Source organism: Mastacembelus armatus, chromosome 14, assembly GCF_900324485.2.
Source record: "Mastacembelus armatus chromosome 14, fMasArm1.2, whole genome shotgun sequence".
Classification (NCBI taxonomy): Eukaryota; Metazoa; Chordata; class Actinopteri; order Synbranchiformes; family Mastacembelidae; genus Mastacembelus; species Mastacembelus armatus.
The window spans coordinates 12,047,315-12,071,274 of NC_046646.1; the positions used below are offsets into that span (position 1 = coordinate 12,047,315).

At 41.1% G+C, this 23,960-nt stretch overlaps 2 protein-coding genes and 23 non-coding genes across 32 annotated transcripts in view; 21 read left to right on the forward strand and 4 right to left on the reverse strand.

Moving 5' to 3' along the window:
- Window positions 1-1,585: 1,585 nt before the first annotated feature.
- LOC113142909 (dixin-A) lies at window positions 1,586-10,889 on the reverse strand. Of its 4 annotated transcripts, none has more exons than XM_026328269.1 (20): window positions 10,638-10,889; window positions 9,768-9,894; window positions 9,239-9,364; window positions 8,693-8,924; window positions 8,347-8,448; window positions 6,532-6,626; window positions 6,316-6,398; window positions 5,661-5,744; window positions 5,349-5,402; window positions 5,145-5,195; window positions 4,929-5,033; window positions 4,726-4,779; window positions 4,500-4,571; window positions 3,867-3,932; window positions 3,347-3,496; window positions 2,868-2,931; window positions 2,648-2,744; window positions 2,445-2,553; window positions 2,119-2,198; window positions 1,586-2,034 (listed from the first exon to the last, which is right to left on the reverse strand). In XM_026328269.1, exons 1-20 carry the CDS (start codon window positions 10,698-10,700, stop codon window positions 2,025-2,027), a joined length of 1,824 nt encoding a protein of 607 aa, XP_026184054.1. In that variant the 5' UTR covers window positions 10,701-10,889; the 3' UTR covers window positions 1,586-2,024. The 4 variants fall into 4 exon arrangements, with proteins under 4 accessions (XP_026184054.1, XP_026184056.1, XP_026184053.1 ...); XM_026328271.1 differs by having other exon boundaries at window positions 3,347-3,493; window positions 9,768-9,897; XM_026328268.1 differs by having other exon boundaries at window positions 9,768-9,897.
- Window positions 10,890-11,282: 393 nt separating this feature from the next.
- Window positions 11,283-23,960, reverse strand: part of cfap54 (cilia and flagella associated 54) — a 59,986-nt gene continuing 47,308 nt past the window's right edge. For all 5 annotated transcript variants that reach the window (XM_026328263.1, XM_026328264.1, XM_026328265.1 and 2 more), the window contains exons 55-57: window positions 12,513-12,659; window positions 12,243-12,363; window positions 11,283-12,040 (exon numbers count right to left, since the gene is read on the reverse strand). In XM_026328263.1, the coding sequence (XP_026184048.1) occupies window positions 11,988-12,040; window positions 12,243-12,363; window positions 12,513-12,659 (321 nt within the window). In that variant the 3' untranslated portion in view covers window positions 11,283-11,987. The remainder of the gene's footprint in view (window positions 12,041-12,242; window positions 12,364-12,512; window positions 12,660-23,960) is intronic.
- Window positions 12,983-13,054, forward strand: trnah-gug (transfer RNA histidin (anticodon GUG)). Its single transcript has one exon. It is a non-coding gene; the product is annotated as a tRNA-His (tRNA).
- On the forward strand, window positions 13,291-13,363 carry trnar-ucg (transfer RNA arginine (anticodon UCG)). Its single transcript has one exon. It is a non-coding gene; the product is annotated as a tRNA-Arg (tRNA).
- Window positions 13,734-13,805, forward strand: trnah-gug (transfer RNA histidin (anticodon GUG)). Its single transcript has one exon. It is a non-coding gene; the product is annotated as a tRNA-His (tRNA).
- Window positions 14,042-14,114, forward strand: trnar-ucg (transfer RNA arginine (anticodon UCG)). Its single transcript has one exon. It is a non-coding gene; the product is annotated as a tRNA-Arg (tRNA).
- trnah-gug (transfer RNA histidin (anticodon GUG)) lies at window positions 14,482-14,553 on the forward strand. The gene has a single exon. It is a non-coding gene; the product is annotated as a tRNA-His (tRNA).
- Window positions 14,791-14,863, forward strand: trnar-ucg (transfer RNA arginine (anticodon UCG)). Its single transcript has one exon. It is a non-coding gene; the product is annotated as a tRNA-Arg (tRNA).
- trnah-gug (transfer RNA histidin (anticodon GUG)) lies at window positions 15,234-15,305 on the forward strand. Its single transcript has one exon. It is a non-coding gene; the product is annotated as a tRNA-His (tRNA).
- trnar-acg (transfer RNA arginine (anticodon ACG)) lies at window positions 15,542-15,614 on the forward strand. Its single transcript has one exon. It is a non-coding gene; the product is annotated as a tRNA-Arg (tRNA).
- On the forward strand, window positions 15,985-16,056 carry trnah-gug (transfer RNA histidin (anticodon GUG)). Its single transcript has one exon. It is a non-coding gene; the product is annotated as a tRNA-His (tRNA).
- trnar-acg (transfer RNA arginine (anticodon ACG)) lies at window positions 16,293-16,365 on the forward strand. The gene has a single exon. It is a non-coding gene; the product is annotated as a tRNA-Arg (tRNA).
- trnah-gug (transfer RNA histidin (anticodon GUG)) lies at window positions 16,724-16,795 on the forward strand. The gene has a single exon. It is a non-coding gene; the product is annotated as a tRNA-His (tRNA).
- On the forward strand, window positions 17,475-17,546 carry trnah-gug (transfer RNA histidin (anticodon GUG)). The gene has a single exon. It is a non-coding gene; the product is annotated as a tRNA-His (tRNA).
- trnar-acg (transfer RNA arginine (anticodon ACG)) lies at window positions 17,783-17,855 on the forward strand. Its single transcript has one exon. It is a non-coding gene; the product is annotated as a tRNA-Arg (tRNA).
- Window positions 18,214-18,285, forward strand: trnah-gug (transfer RNA histidin (anticodon GUG)). Its single transcript has one exon. It is a non-coding gene; the product is annotated as a tRNA-His (tRNA).
- Window positions 18,521-18,593, forward strand: trnar-acg (transfer RNA arginine (anticodon ACG)). The gene has a single exon. It is a non-coding gene; the product is annotated as a tRNA-Arg (tRNA).
- On the forward strand, window positions 18,952-19,023 carry trnah-gug (transfer RNA histidin (anticodon GUG)). The gene has a single exon. It is a non-coding gene; the product is annotated as a tRNA-His (tRNA).
- Window positions 19,260-19,332, forward strand: trnar-acg (transfer RNA arginine (anticodon ACG)). Its single transcript has one exon. It is a non-coding gene; the product is annotated as a tRNA-Arg (tRNA).
- On the forward strand, window positions 19,691-19,762 carry trnah-gug (transfer RNA histidin (anticodon GUG)). Its single transcript has one exon. It is a non-coding gene; the product is annotated as a tRNA-His (tRNA).
- On the forward strand, window positions 19,999-20,071 carry trnar-acg (transfer RNA arginine (anticodon ACG)). The gene has a single exon. It is a non-coding gene; the product is annotated as a tRNA-Arg (tRNA).
- On the forward strand, window positions 20,430-20,501 carry trnah-gug (transfer RNA histidin (anticodon GUG)). The gene has a single exon. It is a non-coding gene; the product is annotated as a tRNA-His (tRNA).
- On the forward strand, window positions 20,738-20,810 carry trnar-acg (transfer RNA arginine (anticodon ACG)). Its single transcript has one exon. It is a non-coding gene; the product is annotated as a tRNA-Arg (tRNA).
- Window positions 21,523-21,594, reverse strand: trnah-gug (transfer RNA histidin (anticodon GUG)). The gene has a single exon. It is a non-coding gene; the product is annotated as a tRNA-His (tRNA).
- Window positions 23,687-23,758, reverse strand: trnah-gug (transfer RNA histidin (anticodon GUG)). Its single transcript has one exon. It is a non-coding gene; the product is annotated as a tRNA-His (tRNA).

Genomic DNA, 23,960 nt, shown 5'->3' on the forward strand with positions numbered 1-23,960 from the left:
CTCTATGTTGGCCATTCATTAAAACCCCTTAACAATTAAGTACCTTTAAGTTTTCACATTATGTAGCTATATACACTACTTTCTGGAGCTGCAATAAATAACTATTTTAATGATAAAGTAATAGTTTGAAGTTATTTTTTTAAGAAATACATGCAATAGTTTTTAGCTTCTCAAATACGAAAATTTGTTGGTTTCCGTCATTTTCTACTATTATGGAATTTTAATGTTGTTCTCTGGTGGTGAAATAATCCACAACAATGTGTGTGCACATATATTAATAAAGTGACAGTACACTATCTGTCAGCTGTACTTACCCAGCCTAGGCCAGCCCCTACTTCTGAGACTGTACTTAACAGGTGACGCTGTACATCCATCAAAAAAACTGGAAAAATGACATCTTTTTAAAAACAAAGATCAAATTTTATTTCAAAATATGTCTTTCTAAGATTCATCAAAGGCCATTTTTATTTTCTAGACTATATCCATGTTTTAATAAAAAACAAACAAACAAAAACTGTAAACAAAACAAATGTTAAATAACCATCTCAACAGCAAATTGTACAATTTACAGTACAGGCAGTTATGGCACTCAGATGGACCTCGTTTAAAAGTAGACTGATCCATATTTCTCTCAGCGGGTTAGTAAAAGCAAATACATTGATGCTGAATGGGGAGATGTCCATGCACACGGGCACGGGCACGGGCACACGCGCGCGCGCACACACACACACACACACACACACACTCTCTCCTTGTGGAGGCTTTACATTGACATACATTCATTTCCTGGAGCGTTAAGTCTAACCTGAACACCACTACTTGCCTAGCCCTAATCTTAAACCAAACTGTCACTCTAAAATTCTGTGATTTACATTGTGGGGATCAGCCTCTGGAGTCTGGAGGAAGGCCTGAATCCCCGCAATGTGAATAATACAAGGCACACACATTCACGTCAATAAATAGTGGGATGGCCCTTTGTTACTGGTCTCCTTTAAAACATCTGATGTCCAATTCACATCCACAGCCTCTTTTTAACAAATGAATCTTTCCTTAAACAAATAAGAGTCACACATTTTAAATATTAAGGACATGGAGAAAACTGCACAAAACATTTTATAACGTAAACAAAATAACTGTGTTTACCTGCATACCTACATGAAGTCACAGCGTCCTTTCTATCAGTGACAGTAGTTCAATATGAGCGAGTTCTGTTCATATGCTGGTGAGCTACAGACATTTGACATAACTACATGACCTTCGTCCTGACCTGTTTAATGCTAATCTTAATGAATCTATTGTATGTGGTTATCAGGTCAATGTATTTGTCAGCAGTATGTCACATTTTGGAAAAATCTCATGCAGCATGAAAATAAAATGAACAAATCTTGTACAAGTCCTGTTTGACTTTTTTCTACCCTCTCGAAATACATTTGCAATATAAAAGTTGTATTTATTTCTAACCCAGATTTTGTTTCCAACGTCTTGCTATGGTAAATAATACTGTACTGTATATTCACATCATATTCACAATACAGGTTAAAATGTACCTGGACAAAAGGACTATGTCTATATGCAGTACAGCATGTAGTCTAGTGGTATGTCTTTAATATTGCTGCACAATGAATAAAAAATGATAGTAAACCCTTAAAAATTACTTTAATTGATCTGTAATATCTCATACAAACTTCTAGCCTCAACTAGAGGTAAAACAATTACACTAAAGTGGTTTTATAAACACTTCATTTAAAATAATGTCTCTGACTGATGCTAAAGTTACAGTCTGGTAATAATGAGCGCATGATGGAAACAGCTTTCCCTTTTGAGGCACTGTTTTACAATATTCGTCAGTCACAGATTTGTGGTTTCCAGAACAATCAGGGCTATCGATGTGGTTTAGTGTCAGCTGGCAAACCTGATTAAGTCGAATCTTAAAACATGCTCATTTGTGCCTTTGTTCTGAACAGTTGCCTCGATGTGCCTCTGGGATCAGAGTAAACAAGATGTCATGGTCCGTCAGTTTGAAGCTACATTGGTCTAAGACACAAAAGATAACGAGTTGTTCACCACAGAGAGTCAGGAAATCAAAGAGAGAGAGAAAGAGAATTAAGATGTTGTTACCTTTCCTCACCACGGTCCTCTTCCAGCCAGGCCACTATTTTTCCTTCCCACCCTGGAACAATCGCTCCATCCAAGAACACCTGCACACATGTAAAGAGATATTATCTCCATTTATAATTATTCTGCTCTTACCTCAAACTATATTTACATACTATTTAAATATATGTTGTTGTTTTTTTTTGTTTTTTTTTTACATTTTTGCAAGGAACAACGAACTGTGAATCGAATGCAGCACAAAACAAGCAGTGTTTCTGCAGGGTTCAGCCAGTTAAATATAATTCTTAACATATCTAATAAGTAAACGGACCCAGAAATCTTTCTCATACCTCTTCCTTCACAGTGCCAAACTCCGGGTCTAAGGCCTTAAAGTGGTACCTGTAGTTTCCCTCTCGATCCACAGCCACCTTAACATCCTTGAGCGTTACCTCACCCAGCCTGTACAAAGTGTAGAAAAAGATTCACTCATATTGGTGCCTTGTGACATCTTTTTTCTTTCCTTTATACCTTTGGCCTTCTATCTTAAATGTACCTCTTCGCTATAGTGATCATCGAAGGTGTTGGGGATTTTCCAGTAAAATAAAGGATTTTGGTTGACACTGAAGAAGCACTGTGGGATTGACAGGCCTCTGTAATAAACAGAAACATAGTTAGTAACAAAACAATTTTCATGCTGCACAATTTATTCTAAATCTGTTTATATACTTTATGTGTGCATGCGTATTATGGGAGTGCACATTTGAACATCTTACTTGTAGAAGGCCAGGAGTTAGAGTCTGTTTGCTGACCCTTGCGTTTTGGAGATTTCCCCCGTCCCTGCAGTTGAATCTGATGGTTACTTTATATGAATAATTCCTAAACCTTTTCATCTCCTATTCTGTATACCTTTGGATACCAGCCTCTCCTGATTTTAAATTTCTACATTTTATAATAAGTAACAATCAAAGAAGGTTTTATAGTAGAATTCAGTTTTTGTGGTTTATTCTTTAATGCTTTAAATTAATCAATTACACAGTCCAATAAGATTTAGCAGCTAAATAATGTAACAAGTCAGTATTTATAATTCAATCTCTGCTATAGTTCTAAACCCCTGATCTCAGATAAACAACAAACTCCATCATGAGTTCATGTGACACCACACAGCTTTGGCTGCTGACCCACAAATGTGCTCAAACATTAAAGTTATTCTTTTTGGTTCTGTTTAAGCTTAAAAAAAAAAAAAACTCTTTACCCTGTTTGTGTGCAGAACATGGAGTCTGTCGATGAGTGATACTATGCCCTGCTCCAGGGTGTCCAATGTATGGTGCTGAGGGTCATGGTCTCTGAAGTTGTTCCTCAAACTCCTAAGTGCATCTCTGAGCAGCTGAACCTCCTCGGCCTGCTATCAGAGCAGAAACACATTTCATCAACAACAGTTGTGTGCTTGTTTACAGTCTTGTGCTGCTATTTTCTGTGCATGTTAAGAGTGTTCTGTCCTGTGTTGTCTTTCACATACTGTACCTTTAAAGGAACTGCCCTCTGGGTAATTTACAGTCCTATCACAAGCATTTCTTGAACTTACTAGTCTTAAAAATTACAGTAAGGGTTCTAGTGTTTCATGTGGCCAAATATGTAGCTCAAATACTGCACATGAATAAAGTTCAGTGTGAAATATAAGTATATTCATATGATGGTTTGTCAGCACTTAATGTATAAAAAAACCTAATTAGGCCCAGTGACTGAAAAGCCTTAGAAACATAAATAATACTTACGCCTGACACAGAGGGAGATGGATTTCCAGAGTACGAATAAACATTGTTTTCTGTGCCCATGTGAATCTAAAAAAAGCAACAAAAAAAGGAGAGAGAGAGGGAGAGAGAGAGAGAGAGAAAGAGAAGAAGGACGAAGTCAGATGTGTAATCTGACTGTGTAATATATATCTGAATTTATGACTGGCTGCTGCAGACTGAACATGAAACCTAAAACTTAACTCTTTATTAAGTTTTGAAAAGACAGCAACACTACTATCTGTTGCAAATCTCTATTCATCAGCTCCTGCAACATGCTCTTTTTATGTTCCAGCTCTCTTTGTAATTCACTCTGTCAAACAGACTCACAATCAGACATCGTAACAGGCACTAATATCAACCAGGTAGGTCCTAAAATTATAAGTGACTAGTTTTATTGAATGGGTAAGGGAGGTACTTTAGTGCTTTAGGTAGATTCCCCTGATTCAAAGTAAGTTTTAGTATTCCATTGCAGAGAAAAAAATAATATTTTACCAGATGGATCAATTATTAATTATCACTATTGTTCTGATATTTTCACACACTGAGAGAACAGTTTAAATTAAGGGTGGCTTGTATTATAACTTCCCTTTAAAATTCTGAAACTGGCTAATATACCTGTTGTTTCTGGCTTTCCTCAAGCTTGTGTTTGAGCTGCTGCAGCAGTCTGTCCTTCTGTCCAATCTCCTTCTGTACCCAACCAAACAAAGAGAAAAGGTAAGAGAAAAGGTAAGGTTTGTTATCCACTATAAACTCATAAAAAACAATGCTGTGTGATATAAAGGTGGGGTGATTACACAAATTTGCAGCAAACCATTAAAAGAAAGGGACTGGAATGCCTAACCTTGCATTCACCCCACAGCCTATTACATTCTTCCAGCTTCCATTGTAGATCTGCCTACAACATATTTTCACAGCAGAGTGGAATTTGCAATATACACTTAAAATATACAGTACATATATACCATTTTTAATGCAATGTTTTGAAGAGTCACTTTATTTAAACGTGTGAGACTGAATTTTCTGACGCTTTAAGATATTTCATACATTCTGGTTGCTGAGTTCATCTTTCGTCATGCTGGCTCTGAGAAGTTCTTGCTTCATCTGCAGTATTGATGCTTCCTGAGTGCACAGTCTCTGCTGCTGGGCGTCCTGCACATTTACAAATCAACCCAAAGTCAATAGCTTATCCAGCAGCTTTTCTACAATGCAATCAGAATGATTTTTACCTAAGCAATAAGATAAGTAAGTGCTTTGTCTTACCTTGACTCCCTGCAGGTTTCTCATCTCCTGCTTGCATCGCAGCAGTTCCCTCTAAAATGAAAAAGTAAACAACACTCTGAATTAAATACTAATCAGTTTATGCATCCACCTCCGTAATAAGACAAGTGCCGAAACGATCCCTAATCAAATAAACCAAGAACACTGTGACAGTTTGAAAAGCAAACAAATAACAAAATTCTTCACCTTCAGCTCCTGAGCTTCCTCCATGCTCTGATCCAAACGACTACGAATGACTACCTGGAACAAAAAAAAGGGATGTGTGAGAACAAGAATGAACGGGAGAAAGAAGGCAAACCGATACCCGTGTCACCCTATGACTCGCACAAACCTGCAGTTAAGAAAAAGAAATGTGATCTGCACTAAACACAAAGAGCTGGTCTAACACAAGTAAGAAGAGGGTGACACAGGAAGAGAGAGAGCAGACAGAGCAGGACAGAAATCAAATAAAGACTTATAACTAACATTAAAAACTAAAAAGAAAGAGGCTATCACTACCAGTTGCTGCTCAGCGTTGCCTTGGTCCAAAGACAAAGACACGTCCTGCTCGTCCTCAGGCATTGAACCGTGCAGCAGCAGGGCCTAAAAAAACACCACGGAAGTAACATATGACACCAGCTTGTACTTTGGAGTTAGGTTAGTGTGCTTAGAGAGCTCTGACCATTTATAGCTGGTTGGTTATTTAATGTCTGTTAAATTGTGGGCATGTGCATGATGTATAATAAGCACAGCATTTAAATAGCTCCAAAATATTGTGTTAGAAATGTAATGAACTTCACCAGACCCCAGCTAGCTATGCACAGTTGCTGCAACCAGCCAGGGGTCAACAGTGAGGCAACACACAAATGACATTACACTGATTTCCATACTCAAAACCCCAGCCAGAAGAATTACTACTAGGAATAAAACCCTGGTCTCTATTGTGCTTTTTCCTGTGTAGTTCTTTGAAAGACAGACCTCAAAAGTACTTGGCAATGACTTCTAATGTCTGTAATGATATTTTTTCATTATTTACCTAAAAAAGCTATACATAAATATCCTGAAAATAAAGACCCATGTCATGCTGTGTGAAAATAAAGTATATACACAAAAAATCCAAAAGAGCATCCTGTAGTGCTTCCAAAATCAAAATCAACTCTCTATATGAACTTACCTGCAAAGCAGACACCATTTTACGTGTCTCCTGCACCTCCTTCTCCAAAGTTTCACTAAGAGTATCATCCCACGTTGTCTCCACTACAACATAAGATGACTTAGCTACATGCACACTAATGTACATTCATAACCCAGCGTTATGCACATGCAGTGAGAGGTTTTATGGTTTGTTAAATAAAATGGCATGCCGTTTTTGTGGCGCCACAGAACTCACCACTGCTCTCCAGTTGCTGACGGTCGTCCTGCTTTCTGTCTGAGTGGCTGCTGGGTGGAGCTCTTGGAGATGACAGTGGACTGACGGAGCTGAGGCTTGAGGAATACAAAACAATGATTACTCAATTATTCCAGACATGCATGCGAGTGCGTGCATGTAATCACTCAGCAAAAACACATACAACCTTGTGGTGAAAATATACAGTGATATGTGATAATATACAGTATTTTGACATGGCAGAGTTACGTCTCAATTTGTTGTAATATGTTTGTAGTAATACTGTATGCTTATAGGAATTTGCAGACTTACATATACATATCAACTTACATGTCAAAACTTGGCTTTGCATACAACAGTGACAGAACTCAATCAGTCTTTAAAATGTCATCATCAAATTATCTAAAATCAAAGTTAATGTTAGCAGTGGAAACACACTGCACATATTCTAGTGCAGAAATACACACACACACACAGACTGCCTCACAACATCTGGTCTTACCATTTAATCTGCGTCCCCCCCATAATGGACTACAAGCTGTTTAAACTGTCAGTGATAGTTCCAAGGATTCTAAGTCTCACACTACATGTGAGTGTCTCGCATCAGCATGTGGACCAACTCATGACACTTGGATTTTCCTCTTACATGCCCTGCCCCTTGCCCACCAGCCAGATAAATGTTACCAGGGAAACCTACTGCGCAGACACTGCTTAGCATCCCTCACTTTAACTAGGTTACATATCTGATGGCAGCATCAGGTTGATATAACTCTGCTGAATCAGTCTCTCCAAACAAAACTACACCATCATTCAATGAACAATCAACACATGTGCTTCAATGTCTCTCATTACACAGATAACAGATAATAGACACATACACATACACATACTAAGATGGCGAAAAAAAAAAACAAATAACATGATTTCAGAACGGACATGTGACTAGATAAGATAAAGACTGATTATTTCTTTTTTCCTGTCTATGACCCCCTTCCCAACACACACACACATACACACACTGATACTGTAGAATGCAGTCAGGACTACTAAATTAAGTCATATGCTCTTTCAGGGAGCAAGACATACAAAAAATAAACCACATAATTTAATCTAGTGTGTGAAAAAAAGTGTTAAAGATGAAAAGAAATTACATAAAATGTACTGCTGGCACAAATTTGAGTTGAACAAAATCAGCTGTGACAATATCAACAAAGTAGAGTGTTTTTAGTGACTTTTAGACTGTGATGTAATTATATATTGAGCAAAAATATCTGTGTAGCACAATATAAAAATAACACCTCTAATTGCATAACTCTTGCATTTAACCTTCAGCCATCAAATGGCTGTAATCTCCTTGATCAAATATGGGAATGTCAACATGCTTTTAATAATGTTTTAGTTGTATAATTTCTTCAGAATATTATCACAACCCTGCATTACAGATTTTAGATATGCTTTTTTGAGATGGTATGTTGGAATGAGGGAATGAGCATTATCCTTGTACTTCAGCAAACAAATTTTGTTGCATTTGAGAGTACCACAGGTCAACAACTCAGTTCTGAGTTTGTTAGGTACATGAAGCAAATACTAATGCAGGCCAATAGGCCAATACAACTGTCCAGCTATAAATCCTTCCTTCATGAGGATAACAATGCTCAGTTTGTGTTGAAATTTTTTTATTTTTATTTTTTTTTGGGGGGGGGGGGATTGTATGTATTGGGGGTACAATTGCAATGGGCTATTTAAATTAGAACTACTAAATTCAGTGAGTCATGGAACAACTACTGAATTAAAAATCTTAACTTAAATAAGGATTACCTGCTAGGTTGAAGATTGTCCTGCTCCTCCGGAGCTCCTCTTTCATACTGCTCAACTAGTGCACGAACACAAACGCTCTTTTCCACATCTAACCCCCAGCCACTGAAAGATGGCAGACAAAGCAGAGGTTACTTGTCTTTAGTTTGGAATTGGTAAACAGAAAGTTAACAAATATAACGAGATAAGTCTTAAACTGGGAGGATGATAATTTGGTGATCTCTGTTTGACCACCAGAGGTCAGTAAAGTCTATACGTGTATCCACTATTATTACTAAGACAGAACATTTGGGTATTACAGGGAGATATGAACAAGGGTTTGTGTTTTTAATTGTTGTATCCAGCATACCTGTGCATACGTGTGACACGTGCAGGCTTTGAGGCATCAAGTTGTGCTGATGCCAGCGCAGCAGCAGCACCTTGTGCTAGTGCAACAGTGGAGAGGGGGTTGTGGCTGGGACAGTCTCTTGTCAAACTCCTTCCACTTCCGGTAGCAGTCCTGTGATTGGCTGAGGGTTTGAAGTGGGCAGCCAGTGCCAGAATTATCCTCATTATAGATTTCAGATTACCATCAACAACATCTGCAGGTCAAAAAGGAACAGTTTATTCAACCATACAATCATTTTGGAGGGTGTGATTTTTGTGGTACTGCTGAATTGAATTGTGGTATAGTGATAGGTTTTTTTGTACCTCTGTTTATATGATTGAAATTATAGAAACACCTATCTCTACAATGCAGTGTACTTTAGCAGAAGTTCCAGCCACAACCTCCAAATCATACAGTCAAATTAACCCCTCACAAAAACTGTTTCAGCAAAACTGAAAAGGCAGGATACAGTTCAGGCTGTAGTTCAGTGATGAGAAGAGCTAGAAAATAAAGCGATCTATGATTTACCTCTTGCGGATATGTGTGACATACGTATGTGTCTGGAGGAAATAAACTGCAAGACTTGCTCCACATTCTTCCTGCTTTCTTCTTTGTTTTGTGGAGCCACATACACTCCCTCCAGTACTTCCCCAGCTGCCAATTCAAATGAGATATGAGAGTGAAACACACATACACGTTTTAAAAAAAAAAAAAAAGATGATACAACTACTGTTTGGGCATTTTCTGCATTACCAGGTGAGGACTACGACAGGACAGTTCACATACATTGAAGGAAAGGGATCTCAGGTAGTGCTCACTGAAAATGTAAGAATTTAAAAGGGCTTAATAGTCAGCCTCCTGTTCAAGTACAACTGGTTAAAAAAATGCAATTTTTAACTACGTATGACTATTATGTACCGTGTATTAGTGTTTTATTATAAACTAGTTCGATTAGAAATTTTAAAACTTTTAATTTGTCCCAACATTTTACTCGTCCTCCAGTATTACTCCATTGTGCGATCCTTTCAAGTGTGTAAATGTGCATGTGTATATTTACCAACTATCTCTATTAGTTGTGAAAGCACCGCCCCGTCCTGCAGGTCACGCCTCAAGTCGGTAATAGGCTTCAGACCTGGTTTCCTCTTCAGCTGAGAGTTCACCCAGGAAACATATGCTGCCAGCTGCTGCTGCAATCCATCAATCACACACATACACACACACACACACACACACACACACACACACACAAATATACACAAATCACACAGCACACCACAGACCAACACACAGATGCACAACTTAGAGTGGGGCCAAATAAAACTAAGACCATGGCACAACAAATATGATCTATTGTTATTGTGACGCTGTCTGCTATATTTTACTTTTGAAGTCGTATTGTATTTAGTGCTGAGCTACCGTGCTCCCCACAGCCCCGCCCCTTTACTCGACCTCACTCCACCTTTACCGGTCACGTGACAGCCCGTTGTCCGGGATACATTACAAAGAATGCATTTTTGCACAAACAGAAAAAAAATCACTAAACATTAACACTGATAATGATTTTTGCTATGAATTCTGTGCATTTGTAACAATTACATTACACCCGATTACTAGTCTTAATTCATAGCAGTTACACACATTACTACTAGCTTACAGATACCTAACTACATCATTAAATACAATAATATCAGGAGCAGTCTTTTTTTTTAGCACAAACTGCATTTTAACATGTGGAGCTAAGTTTGTCGAAGATAACCTCAACATTAAACTAGCTAACTGCACAACTTCGTTATTTTTACCCTAAAGTTCTGGCCCCTCGCTCACTGCTGGTCTGTTAGCGAATGTAATTGTGTTTTACTGCTAGCTACAGCTAGCTGCCAATAAATGTATTTTAAACATTAAAGTTAGTAACGTTATCTAACGTTACCTCGTTAGATCCCCCATGAAGAACCTCATCCAGCAGACTTCCTCTCGACAGTGAGGCGATCATCTTTTAACTCGAAAACCCATTGAAGCTAGCTAGTAGGCTAGCTTCACCGGCTGTCACACGACTCCCCTGAAACAATAGACAGACCCCCGATACTAACTACTGCTGTACTGCAGAAAACGTCAACAAACCGGGACCAGTCAGGAATCGGGCCGACAGCTACCGTTACTCTGGCAGGGAGACCGGTGTCAAGTCACCGAGCCACATCGATATACATGTTTCCGGTGGGGGATTTCAGAATAAAACTGCCAATGATGAACACTTCCGGAGATCATACTGTAAGAGTTCAACTCGGCTCGCCTTTGAATGAAAGAACAGTACTTGCTTTCTATCCGATAACAAGTAGGATCAACATCAGTGATAATTATATCGAGAAAGGAGAAAAACAGGTCATAATAGCGGAATAATAACCTACTCTCAATACTCGAAACAAGACTTAGCGTAACTGTTGGTACTGACACTGACATTAACAAGCCCACGTTTCTCACTTATGGAAAATGGAAAACCTATGAAAAAAAAACCAACTCAAATATAGAAATAAAGAGTAATACAATACACATTATTTGTATTTGAGCTTTATATATTCTTTATTTAAGCTTGATAAGCTTTGTGCATCAACTTTACTTTTTTTTAAACCTTAGTCTGACATTTCTGAATCGGCAAAACGTTTATTGGAAAGTTTTTAAAGTTATTTTGTTATTCTCTGCCGGTCTTTACCATATTTACTCTTTTGTCATTTTAGACTGCCGTCAGATTCTAAGACTTGACTAAAATTTCCTGGCTGTCCATAGATATGGTAATGTCATATTCCTACATATTCATCACTATTATCACTATTTAATTGAGTAATGAAAATTATTCAGCCAAATCAAACTGCAAGAGTTTCCAGGTCCAGTTATTAATTGCATTCAGTTACTCCAGCATATGGATATGGTCTTTATAATAGCCTATTGACAAAAATAGTACTTCAGTTTTTAATTGGTTACATTGTGTCATTACAGCTGGCTGCTCACAACTTTCTTGATCTCTTAACAAAACAAATACCCCAGCAGTAGAAACAAACAAATGCATGTGGAACTACACCAACATTCCCATCCAGCTATGACTCTACATAGACACGGGATAGAGAGAAAGCAATGCTAGTTGCAAAACCTGATGGTTTATCATTCTATTCTGGCTATCTGTCTAAGGGGGAGGTTGTAAGACTCAGGTTGCTCCGACAATGAACTGTGCTTATTAATCTCCATTAGTCTGAATGGACTGGTGTAAAGGCTGTCTGGAAATAGATTGTTATATCTGGGCAGAGACTGTCATTTCTGTGACTCTGTGATCCTGGATGTTACCTGTGGAAACAGTTCAAAATTATAAGAAGAGGTTGTTGAGTTTTTATCCATGCAGTACACATCAAGATGTTCTGAACATAAGTGCAGATATAAAACCTTTACTAAAATACCTGAACACAGTGTTATGATGGTAAGGTATTAAAATCAGATCAGTGAACATTACGAACGTTTTATCCTGTTGATAGTACAGGTTGTTATTTACCGAGTCGCAAAGTGACTTGGGCCATTATGTTGAGGAAAGGGAGGTAAATGTTGCTGGGTTCAGGAGGCGAGAAACAGATTTTTCCATTGACCAACAACACTCTCTGACCAAAAACACAAAGCTGAAAAAAAAACAAACAGAAATGCGACTAAATGTTAGTTTAATACTTAATAATTTAAAACAGAATTAACAGAATTTAATAATTAATAGTTTTGCATGTTTTTTGAGCAAAATATGGTGTATACAATGTGTATGCATATAGGCGCTTACCTGCTTTTGCAGTAATTCCTGTGTCAGTTGAAGAAGTTTAACACTCTGGACACCTCTTAGGTCGCTGAGCAGCAAAGTAGCCTGAGCCAGCGACATGCTGGACCCCAGTGGCATACATGTTGATTGCGAAATTATACTTACTACTTCCTACATGGCAAAATACAGAAAAAATTGCACATCAGTAACTCATTAAATCTTCTGGGTTTAGATTAAATCACCCAATTTGAAAAAGCGTCAGAACCCTTTCTTTACAGTCAGCCACAACTGTACTGAATTTTGTTTAACTTTAATCGAGACTTGTTGCTCATCCTGATTTGAAAGTCAAAAAGTTTTACTAGAGGGCATTCGCAACAGCGCTAGATGAATTGCGCTGCCACCTCTCGACTTCTCACATAATGTAGGGAATGGGAAAAATTGTATATCTATTCGGAGAGGACAACATGCAATCGTTTGCCAGCAATAACCCCAGGGCCGTGATCGTATAGTGGTTAGTACTCTGCGTTGTGGTCGCAGCAACCCCGGTTCGAATCCGGGTCACGGCATCCGGCGTGGGTGTTTTTTTTTCTCTTTTGTGGAACCTTTGTCTCAAAATAGTCCAGCTCCTATTTCATTTTACAAAGGTTTAAGCTCAGTGGATAATGCCTATTTTCAAGCATAAGTCCTCTTATGTTCTGACTAAAAAGACCACAATTCTGCACAACTTTAATCAAAGTACAAGGGCACAACCGTTTGCAGTTAGTGCCACTCCTCAACTTCTCACTAAGGATGTGCTGATGTAGGCCTAGTGGCGCAATGGATAACGCGTCTGACTTCGGATCAGAAGATTCTAGGTTCGACTCCTGGCTAGCTCGACGCAGGCTTTATATCTCCCTGCTCGCGTCTCACTTCCGTTACTGCACCAGTGTGAACTCTTTAGGAAAGCGCGTTTGCAGCCACAGCAATTCTAACGATGAGAAAATGGCATTCCACAATGTGCTACAAAGCGTCAGAACCCTTTCTTTACAGTCAGCCACAACTGTACTGAATTTTGTTTAACTTTAATCGAGACTTGTTGCTCATCCTGATTTGAAAGTCAAAAAGTTTTACTAGAGGGCATTCGCAACAGCGCTAGATGAATTGCGCTGCCACCTCTCGACTTCTCACATAATGTAGGGAATGGGAAAAATTGTATATCTATTCAGAGAGGACAACATGCAATCGTTTGCCAGCAATAACCCCAGGGCCGTGATCGTATAGTGGTTAGTACTCTGCGTTGTGGTCGCAGCAACCCCGGTTCGAATCCGGGTCACGGCATCCGGCGTGGGTGTTTTTTTTTCTCTTTTGTGGAACCTTTGTCTCAAAATAGTCCAGCTCCTATTTCATTTTACAAAGGTTTAAGCTCAGTGGATAATGCCTATTTTCAAGCATAAGTCCTCTTATGTTCTGACTAAAAAGACCACAATTCTGCACAACTTTAATCAAAGTACAAGGGCGCAACCGTTTGCAGTTAGTGCCACTCCTCAACTTCTCACTACGGATGTGCTGATGTAGGGCTAGTGGCGCAATGGATAACGCGTCTGACTTCGGATCAGAAGATTCTAGGTTCGACTCCTGGCTAGCTAGACGCAGGCTTTATATCTCCCTGCTCGCGTCTCACTTCCGTTACTGCACCAGTGTGAACTCTTTAGGAAAGCGCATTTGCAGCCAGAGCAATTCTAACGATAAGAAAATGGCCTGCCACAATGTGCTACAAAGCGTCAGAACCCTTTCTTTACAGTCAGCCACAACTGTACTGAATTTTGTTTAACTTTAATCGAGACTTGTTGCTCATCCTGATTTGAAAGTCAAAAAGTTTTACTAGAGGGCATTCGCAACAGCGCTAGATGAATTGCGCTGCCACCTCTCGACTTCTCACATAATGTAGGGAATGGGAAAAATTGTATATCTATTCGGAGAGGACATGCAATCGTTTGCCAGCAATAACCCCAGGGCCGTGATCGTATAGTGGTTAGTACTCTGCGTTGTGGTCGCAGCAACCCCGGTTCGAATCCGGGTCACGGCATCCGACGTGGGTGTTTTTTTTTTCTCTTTTGTGGAACCTTTGTCTCAAAATAGTCCAGCTCCTATTTCATTTTACAAAGGTTTAAGCTCAGTGGATAATGCCTATTTTCAAGCATAAGTCCTCTTATGTTCTGACTAAAAAGACCACAATTCTGCACAACTTTAATCAAAGTACAAGGGCACAACCGTTTGCAGTTAGTGCCACTCCTCAACTTCTCACTAAGGATGTGCTGATGTAGGGCTAGTGGCGCAATGGATAACGCGTCTGACTTCGGATCAGAAGATTCTAGGTTCGACTCCTGGCTAGCTCGACGCAGGCTTTATATCTCCCTGCTCGCGTCTCACTTCCGTTACTGCACCAGTGTGAACTCTTTAGGAAAGCGCATTTGCAGCCAGAGCAATTCTAACGATAAGAAAATGGCCTGCCACAATGTGCTACAAAGCGTCAGAACCCTTTCTTTACAGTCAGCCACAACTGTACTGAATTTTGTTTAACTTTAATCGAGACTTGTTGCTCATCCTGATTTGAAAGTCAAAAAGTTTTACTAGAGGGCATTCGCAACAGCGCTAGATGAATTGCGCTGCCACCTCTCGACTTCTCACATAATGTAGGGAATGGGAAAAATTGTATATCTATTCGGAGAGGACAACATGCAATCGTTTGCCAGCAATAGCCACAGGGCCGTGATCGTATAGTGGTTAGTACTCTGCGTTGTGGTCGCAGCAACCCCGGTTCGAATCCGGGTCACGGCATCCGGCGTGGGTGTTTTTTTTTCTCTTTTGTGGAACCTTTGTCTCAAAATAGTCCAGCTCCTATTTCATTTTACAAAGGTTTAAGCTCAGTGGATAATGCCTATTTTCAAGCATAAGTCCTCTTATGTTCTGACTAAAAAGACCACAATTCTGCACAACTTTAATCAAAGTACAAGGGCACAACCGTTTGCAGTTAGTGCCACTCCTCAACTTCTCACTAACCATGTGCTTATGTGGGGCTAGTGGCGCAATGGATAACGCGTCTGACTACGGATAAGAAGATTCTAGGTTCGACTCCTGGCTAGCTCGACGCAAGCTTTATATCTCCCTGCTCGCGTCTCACTTCCGTTACTGCACCAGTATGAACTCTTTAGGAAAGCGCATTTGCAGCCAGAGCAATTCTAACGATAAGAAAATGGCCTGCCACAATGTGCTACAAAGCGTCAGAACCCTTTCTTTACAGTCAGCCACAACTGTACTGAATTTTGTTTAACTTTAATCGAGACTTGTTGCTCATCCTGATTTGAAAGTCAAAAAGTTTTACTAGAGGGCATTCGCAACAGCGCTAGATGAATTGCGCTGCCACCTCTCGACTTCTCACATAATGTAGGGAATGGGAAAAATTGTATATCTATTCGGAGAGGACAACATGCAATCGTTTGCCAGCAATAACCACAGGGCCGTGATCGTATAGTGGTTAGTACTCTGCGTTGTGGTCGCAGCAACCCCGGTTCGAATCCGGGTCACGGCATCCGGCGTGGGTGTTTTTTTTTCTCTTTTGTGGAACCTTTGTCTCAAAATAGTCCAGCTCCTATTTCATTTTACAAAGGTTTAAGCTCAGTGGATAATGCCTATTTTCAAGCATAAGTCCTCTTATGTTCTGACTAAAAAGACCACAATTCTGCACAACTTTAATCAAAGTACAAGGGCACAACCGTTTGCAGTTAGTGCCACTCCTCAACTTCTCACTAAGGTTGTGCTGATTTAGGGCTAGTGGCGCAAAGGATAACGCGTCTGACTACGGATCAGAAGATTCTAGGTTCGACTCCTGGCCAGCTCGACGCAAGCTTTATATCTCCCTGCTCGTGTCTCACTTCCGTTACTGCACCAGTGTGAACTCTTTAGGAAAGCGCATTTGCAGCCAGAGCAATTCTAACGATAAGAAAATGGCCTGCTACAAAGCGTCAGAACCCTTTCTTTACAGTCAGCCACAACTGTACTGAATTTTGTTTAACTTTAATCGAGACTTGTTGCTCATCCTGATTTGAAAGTCAAAAAGTTTTACTAGAGGGCATTCGCAACAGCGCTAGATGAATTGCGCTGCCACCTCTCGACTTCTCACATAATGTAGGGAATGGGAAAAATTGTATCTATTCGGAGAGGACAACATGCAATCGTTTGCCAGCAATAACCCCAGGGCCGTGATCGTATAGTGGTTAGTACTCTGCGTTGTGGTCGCAGCAACCCCGGTTCGAATCCGGGTCACGGCATCCGGCGTGGGTGTTTTTTTTTCTCTTTTGTGGAACCTTTGTCTCAAAATAGTCCAGCTCCTATTTCATTTTACAAAGGTTTAAGCTCAGTGGATAATGCCTATTTTCAAGCATAAGTCCTCTTATGTTCTGACTAAAAAGACCACAATTCTGCACAACTTTAATCAAAGTACAAGGGCACAACCGTTTGCAGTTAGTGCCACTCCTCAACTTCACACTAACGATGTGCTTATGTGGGGCTAGTAGCGCAATGGATAACGCGTCTGACTACGGATCAGAAGATTCTAAGTTCGTCTCCTGGCTAGCTCGACGCAAGCTTTATATCTCCCTGCTCGCGTCTCACTTCCGTTACTGCACCAGTGTGAACTCTTTAGGAAAGCGCATTTGCAGCCAGAGCAATTCTAACGATAAGAAAATGGCCTGCCACAATGTGCTACAAAGCGTCAGAACCCTTTCTTTACAGTCAGCCACAACTGTACTGAATTTTGTTTAACTTTAATCGAGACTTGTTGCTCATCCTGATTTGAAAGTCAAAAAGTTTTACTAGAGGGCATTCGCAACAGCGCTAGATGAATTGCGCTGCCACCTCTCGACTTCTCACATAATGTAGGGAATGGGAAAAATTGTATATCTATTCGGAGAGGACAACATGCAATCGTTTGCCAGCAATAGCCACAGGGCCGTGATCGTATAGTGGTTAGTACTCTGCGTTGTGGTCGCAGCAACCCCGGTTCGAATCCGGGTCACGGCATCCGGCGTGGGTGTTTTTTTTTCTCTTTTGTGGAACCTTTGTCTCAAAATAGTCCAGCTCCTATTTCATTTTACAAAGGTTTAAGCTCAGTGGATAATGCCTATTTTCAAGCATAAGTCCTCTTATGTTCTGACTAAAAAGACCACAATTCTGCACAACTTTAATCAAAGTACAAGGGCACAACCGTTTGCAGTTAGTGCCACTCCTCAACTTCACACTAACGATGTGCTTATGTGGGGCTAGTAGCGCAATGGATAACGCGTCTGACTACGGATAAGAAGATTCTAGGTTCGACTCCTGGCTAGCTCGACGCAAGCTTTATATCTCCCTGCTCGCGTCTCACTTCCGTTACTGCACCAGTGTGAACTCTTTAGGAAAGCGCATTTGCAGCCAGAGCAATTCTAACGATAAGAAAATGGCCTGCTACAAAGCGTCAGAACCCTTTCTTTACAGTCAGCCACAACTGTACTGAATTTTGTTTAACTTTAATCGAGACTTGTTGCTCATCCTGATTTGAAAGTCAAAAAGTTTTACTAGAGGGCATTCGCAACAGCGCTAGATGAATTGCGCTGCCACCTCTCGACTTCTCACATAATGTAGGGAATGGGAAAAATTGTATCTATTCGGAGAGGACAACATGCAATCGTTTGCCAGCAATAACCACAGGGCCGTGATCGTATAGTGGTTAGTACTCTGCGTTGTGGTCGCAGCAACCCCGGTTCGAATCCGGGTCACGGCATCCGGCGTGGGTGTTTTTTTTCTCTTTTGTGGAACCTTTGTCTCAAAATAGTCCAGCTCCTATTTCATTTTACAAAGGTTTAAGCTCAGTGGATAATGCCTATTTTCAAGCATAAGTCCTCTTATGTTCTGACTAAAAAGACCACAATTCTGCACAACTTTAATCAAAGTACAAGGGCACAACCGTTTGCAGTTAGTGCCACTCCTCAACTTCTCACTAACGATGTGCTTATGTGGGGCTAGTGGCGCAATGGATAACGCGTCTGACTACGGATCAGAAGATTCTAGGTTCGACTCCTGGCTAGCTCGACGCAAGCTTTATATCTCCCTGCTCGCGTCTCACTTCCGTTACTGCACCAGTGTGAACTCTTTAGGAAAGCGCATTTGCAGCCAGAGCAATTCTAACGATAAGAAAATGGCCTGCTACAAAGCGTCAGAACCCTTTCTTTACAGTCAGCCACAACTGTACTGAATTTTGTTTAACTTTAATCGAGACTTGTTGCTCATCCTGATTTGAAAGTCAAAAAGTTTTACTAGAGGGCATTCGCAACAGCGCTAGATGAATTGCGCTGCCACCTCTCGACTTCTCACATAATGTAGGGAATGGGAAAAATTGTATCTATTCGGAGAGGACAACATGCAATCGTTTGCCAGTAATAACCACAGGGCCGTGATCGTATAGTGGTTAGTACTCTGCGTTGTGGTCGCAGCAACCCCGGTTCGAATCCGGGTCACGGCATCCGGCGTGGGTGTTTTTTTTTCTCTTTTGTGGAACCTTTGTCTCAAAATAGTCCAGCTCCTATTTCATTTTACAAAGGTTTAAGCTCAGTGGATAATGCCTATTTTCAAGCATAAGTCCTCTTATGTTCTGACTAAAAAGACCACAATTCTGCACAACTTTAATCAAAGTACAAGGGCACAACCGTTTGCAGTTAGTGCCACTCCTCAACTTCTCACTAAGGTTGTGCTTATGTAGGGCTAGTGGCGCAATGGATAACGCGTCTGACTACGGATCAGAAGATTCTAGGTTCGACTCCTGGCTAGCTCGACGCAGGCTTTATATCTCCCTGCTCGCGTCTCACTTCCGTTACTGCACCAGTGTGAACTCTTTAGGAAAGCGCATTTGCAGCCACAGCAATTCTAACGATGAGAAAATGGCCTGCTACAAAGCGTCAGAACCCTTTCTTTACAGTCAGCCACAACTGTACTGAATTTTGTTTAACTTTAATCGAGACTTGTTGCTCATCCTGATTTGAAAGTCAAAAAGTTTTACTAGAGGGCATTCGCAACAGCGCTAGATGAATTGCGCTGCCACCTCTCGACTTCTCACATAATGTAGGGAATGGGAAAAATTGTATCTATTCGGAGAGGACAACATGCAATCGTTTGCCAGCAATAACCACAGGGCCGTGATCGTATAGTGGTTAGTACTCTGCGTTGTGGTCGCAGCAACCCCGGTTCGAATCCGGGTCACGGCATCCGGCGTGGGTGTTTTTTTTTCTCTTTTGTGGAACCTTTGTCTCAAAATAGTCCAGCTCCTATTTCATTTTACAAAGGTTTAAGCTCAGTGGATAATGCCTATTTTCAAGCATAAGTCCTCTTATGTTCTGACTAAAAAGACCACAATTCTGCACAACTTTAATCAAAGTACAAGGGCACAACCGTTTGCAGTTAGTGCCACTCCTCAACTTCTCACTAAGGATGTGCTTATGTGGGGCTAGTGGCGCAATGGATAACGCGTCTGACTACGGATCAGAAGATTCTAGGTTCGACTCCTGGCTAGCTCGACGCAAGCTTTATATCTCCCTGCTCGCGTCTCACTTCCGTTACTGCACCAGTGTGAACTCTTTAGGAAAGCGCATTTGCAGCCAGAGCAATTCTAACGATAAGAAAATGGCCTGCTACAAAGCGTCAGAACCCTTTCTTTACAGTCAGCCACAACTGTACTGAATTTTGTTTAACTTTAATCGAGACTTGTTGCTCATCCTGATTTGAAAGTCAAAAAGTTTTACTAGAGGGCATTCGCAACAGCGCTAGATGAATTGCGCTGCCACCTCTCGACTTCTCACATAATGTAGGGAATGGGAAAAATTGTATCTATTCGGAGAGGACAACATGCAATCGTTTGCCAGCAATAACCACAGGGCCGTGATCGTATAGTGGTTAGTACTCTGCGTTGTGGTCGCAGCAACCCCGGTTCGAATCCGGGTCACGGCATCCGGCGTGGGTGTTTTTTTTTCTCTTTTGTGGAACCTTTGTCTCAAAATAGTCCAGCTCCTATTTCATTTTACAAAGGTTTAAGCTCAGTGGATAATGCCTATTTTCAAGCATAAGTCCTCTTATGTTCTGACTAAAAAGACCACAATTCTGCACAACTTTAATCAAAGTACAAGGGCACAACCGTTTGCAGTTAGTGCCACTCCTCAACTTCTCACTAAGGATGTGCTTATGTGGGGCTAGTGGCGCAATGGATAACGCGTCTGACTACGGATCAGAAGATTCTAGGTTCGACTCCTGGCTAGCTCGACGCAAGCTTTATATCTCCCTGCTCGCGTCTCACTTCCGTTACTGCACCAGTGTGAACTCTTTAGGAAAGCGCATTTGCAGCCAGAGCAATTCTAACGATAAGAAAATGGCCTGCTACAAAGCGTCAGAACCCTTTCTTTACAGTCAGCCACAGCAGCGCAATTCATCTAGCGCTGTTGCGAATGCCCTCTAGTAAAACTTTTTGACTTTCAAATCAGGATAGCAACAAGTCTCGATTAAAGTTAAACAAATTCAGTACAGTTGTGGCTGACTGTAAAGAAAGGGTTCTGACGCTTTGTAGCAGCCATTTTCTTATCGTTAGAATTGCTCTGGCTGCAAATGCGCTTTCCTAAAGAGTTACACTGGTGCAGTAACGGAAGTGAGACGCGAGCAGGGAGATATAAGCTTGCGTCGAGCTGGCCAGAGTCGAACCTAGAATCTTCTGATCCTTAGTCAGACGCGTTATCCATTTGCGCCACTAGCCCACATAAGCCAACTTAGTGAGAAGTTGAGGAGTGGCACTAACTGCAAACGGTTGTGCCCGGTACTTTGATTAAAGTTGTGCAGAATTTTGGTCTTTTTAGTCAGAACATAAGAGGACTTATGCTTGAAAATAGGCATTATCCACGTACTTAACTTTGTAAAATGAAATAGGAGCGGGACTATTTTGAGACAAAGGTTCCACAAAAGAAAAAAAAACACCCACGCCGGATGCCGTGACCCGGATTCGAACCGGGGTTGCTGCGACCACAACGCAGAGTACTAACCACTATACGATCACGGCCCTGTGGTTATTGCTGGCAAACGATTGCATGTTGTCCTCTCCGAATAGATACAATTTTTCCCATCCACATTATGTGAGAAGTCGAGAGGTGGCACCGCAATTCATCAGCGCTGTTGCGAAGCCCTCTAGTAAAATTTTTTGACTTTCAAATCAGGATGAGCAACAAGTCTCGATTAAAGTTAAACAAAATCAGTATTGTGGCTGACTGTAAAGAAAGGGTTCTGACCTTTGTAGCAGGCCATTTTCTTATCGTTAGAATTGCTCTGGCTGCAAATGCGCTTTCCTAAAGAGTTCACACTGGTGCAGTAACGGAAGTGAGACAGCGAGCAGGGAGATATAAAGCTTGCGTCGAGCTAGCCAGGAGTCGAACCAGAATCTTCTGACCGAGTCAGACGCGTATCCATTGCGCCACTAGCCACATCACAATCTTAGTGAGAAGTTGAGGAGTGGCACTAACTGCAAACGGTGTGCCCTTGTACTTTGATTAAAGTTGTGCAGAATGTGGTCTTTTTAGTCAACATAAGAGGACTTATGCTTGAAAATAGGCATTATCCACTGAGCTAAACCTTTGTAAAATGAAATAGGAGCTGGACTATTTTGAGACAAAGGTTCCACAAAAGAGAAAAAAAAAACACCCACGCCGGATGCCGTGACCCGATTCGAACCGGGTTGCTGCGACCACAACGCAGAGTACTAACCACTATACGATCACGGCCCTGTGGTTATGCTGGCAAACGATTGCATGTTGTCCTCTCCGAATAGATACAATTTTTCCCATTCCCTACATTATGTGAGAAGTCGAGAGGTGGCAGCGCAATTCATCTAGCGCTGTTGCGAAGCCCTCTAGTAAAACTTTTGACTTTCAAATCAGGATGAGCAACAAGTCTCGATTAAATTAAACAAAATTCAGTACAGTTGTGGCTGACTGTAAAGAAAGGTTCTGACGCTTTGTAGCACATGTGGCCATTTTCTCATCGTTAGAATTGCTGGTGCTGCAAAGCGCTTTCCTAAAGAGTTCACACTGGTGCAGTAACGGAAGGTGAGACCGAGCAGGGAGATATAAAGCCTGCGTCGAGCTAGCCAGAGTCGACCCTAGAATCTTCTGATCCGAAGTCAGACGCGTTATCCATTGCGCCACTAGCACATCAGCACATCCTTAGTGAGAAGTTGAGGAGTGAACTAACGCAAACGGTTGTGCCCTGTACTTGATTAAAGTTGTGCAGAATTGTGGTCTTTTAGTCAGAACTAAAGGACTTATGCTTGAAATAGGCATTATCCACTGAGCTTAAACCTTTGTAAAAGAAATAGGAGCTGGACTATTTGAGACAAAGGTTCCACAAAGAGAAAAAAAAACACCCACGCCGATGCCGTGACCCGGATTCGAACCGGGGTTGCGCGACCACAACGCAGAGTACTACCCACTATACGATCACGGCCTGTGGTTATTGCTGGCAAACGATTGCATGTTGTCCTCTCCGAATAGATACAATTTTTCCCATTCCCTACATTATGTGAGAAGTCGAGAGGTGGCAGCGCAATTCATCTAGCGCTGTTGCGAATGCCCTCTAGTAAAACTTTTGACTTTCAAATCAGGAGAGCAACAAGTCTCGATTAAAGTTAAACAAAATTCAGTACAGTTGTGGCTGACTGTAAAGAAAGGTTCTGACGCTTTGTAGCAGGCCATTTTTCTATCGTTTAGAATTGCTCTGGCTGCAAATGCGCTTTCCTAAGAGTTCACACTGGTGCAGTAACGGAAGTGAGACGCGAGCAGGGAGATATAAAGCTTGCGTCGAGCTAGCCAGGAGTCGAACAGAATCTTCTGATCCGTAGTCAGACGCGTATCCATTGCCCACTAGCCCCCATAAGCACATGTTAGTGAGAAGTTGAGGAGTGGCACTAACTGCAAACGGTTGTGCCCTTGTACTTTGATTAAAGTTGTGCAGAATGTGGTCTTTTAGTCAGAACATAAGAGGACTTATGCTTGAAAATAGGCATTATCCACTGAGCTTAAACCTTTGTAAAATGAAATAGGAGCGGACTATTTTGAGACAAAGGTTCCACAAAAGAGAAAAAAAAAAACACCCACGCCGGATGCCGTGACCCGGATTCGAACCGGGGTTGCTGCGACCACAACGCAGAGTACTAACCACTATACGATCACGGCCCTGTGGTTTGCTGGCAAACGATTGCATGTTGTCCTCTCCGAATAGATACAATTTTTCCCATTCCCTACATTATGTGAGAAGTCGAGAGGTGGCAGCGCAATTCATCTAGCGCTGTTGCGAATGCCCCTAGTAAAACTTTTGACTTTCAAATCAGGATGAGCAAACAAGTCTCGATTAAAGTTAAACAAAATTCAGTACAGT

Coding starts and splice junctions, on each gene's coding strand:
- LOC113142909 (XM_026328268.1), bottom strand. CDS start 10,700: ATGATCGCCTCACTGTCGAGAGGAAGTCTGCTGGATGAGGTTCTTCAT. Junction 6,627..8,346: donor GACAATCTTCAACCTAGCAG/GTAATCCTTATT, acceptor GTATTCCTCAAG/CCTCAGCTCCGTCAGTCCAC. Junction 2,932..3,346: donor ATGTTCTGCACACAAACAGG/GTAAAGAGTTTT, acceptor ATTCAACTGCAG/GGACGGGGGAAATCTCCAAA.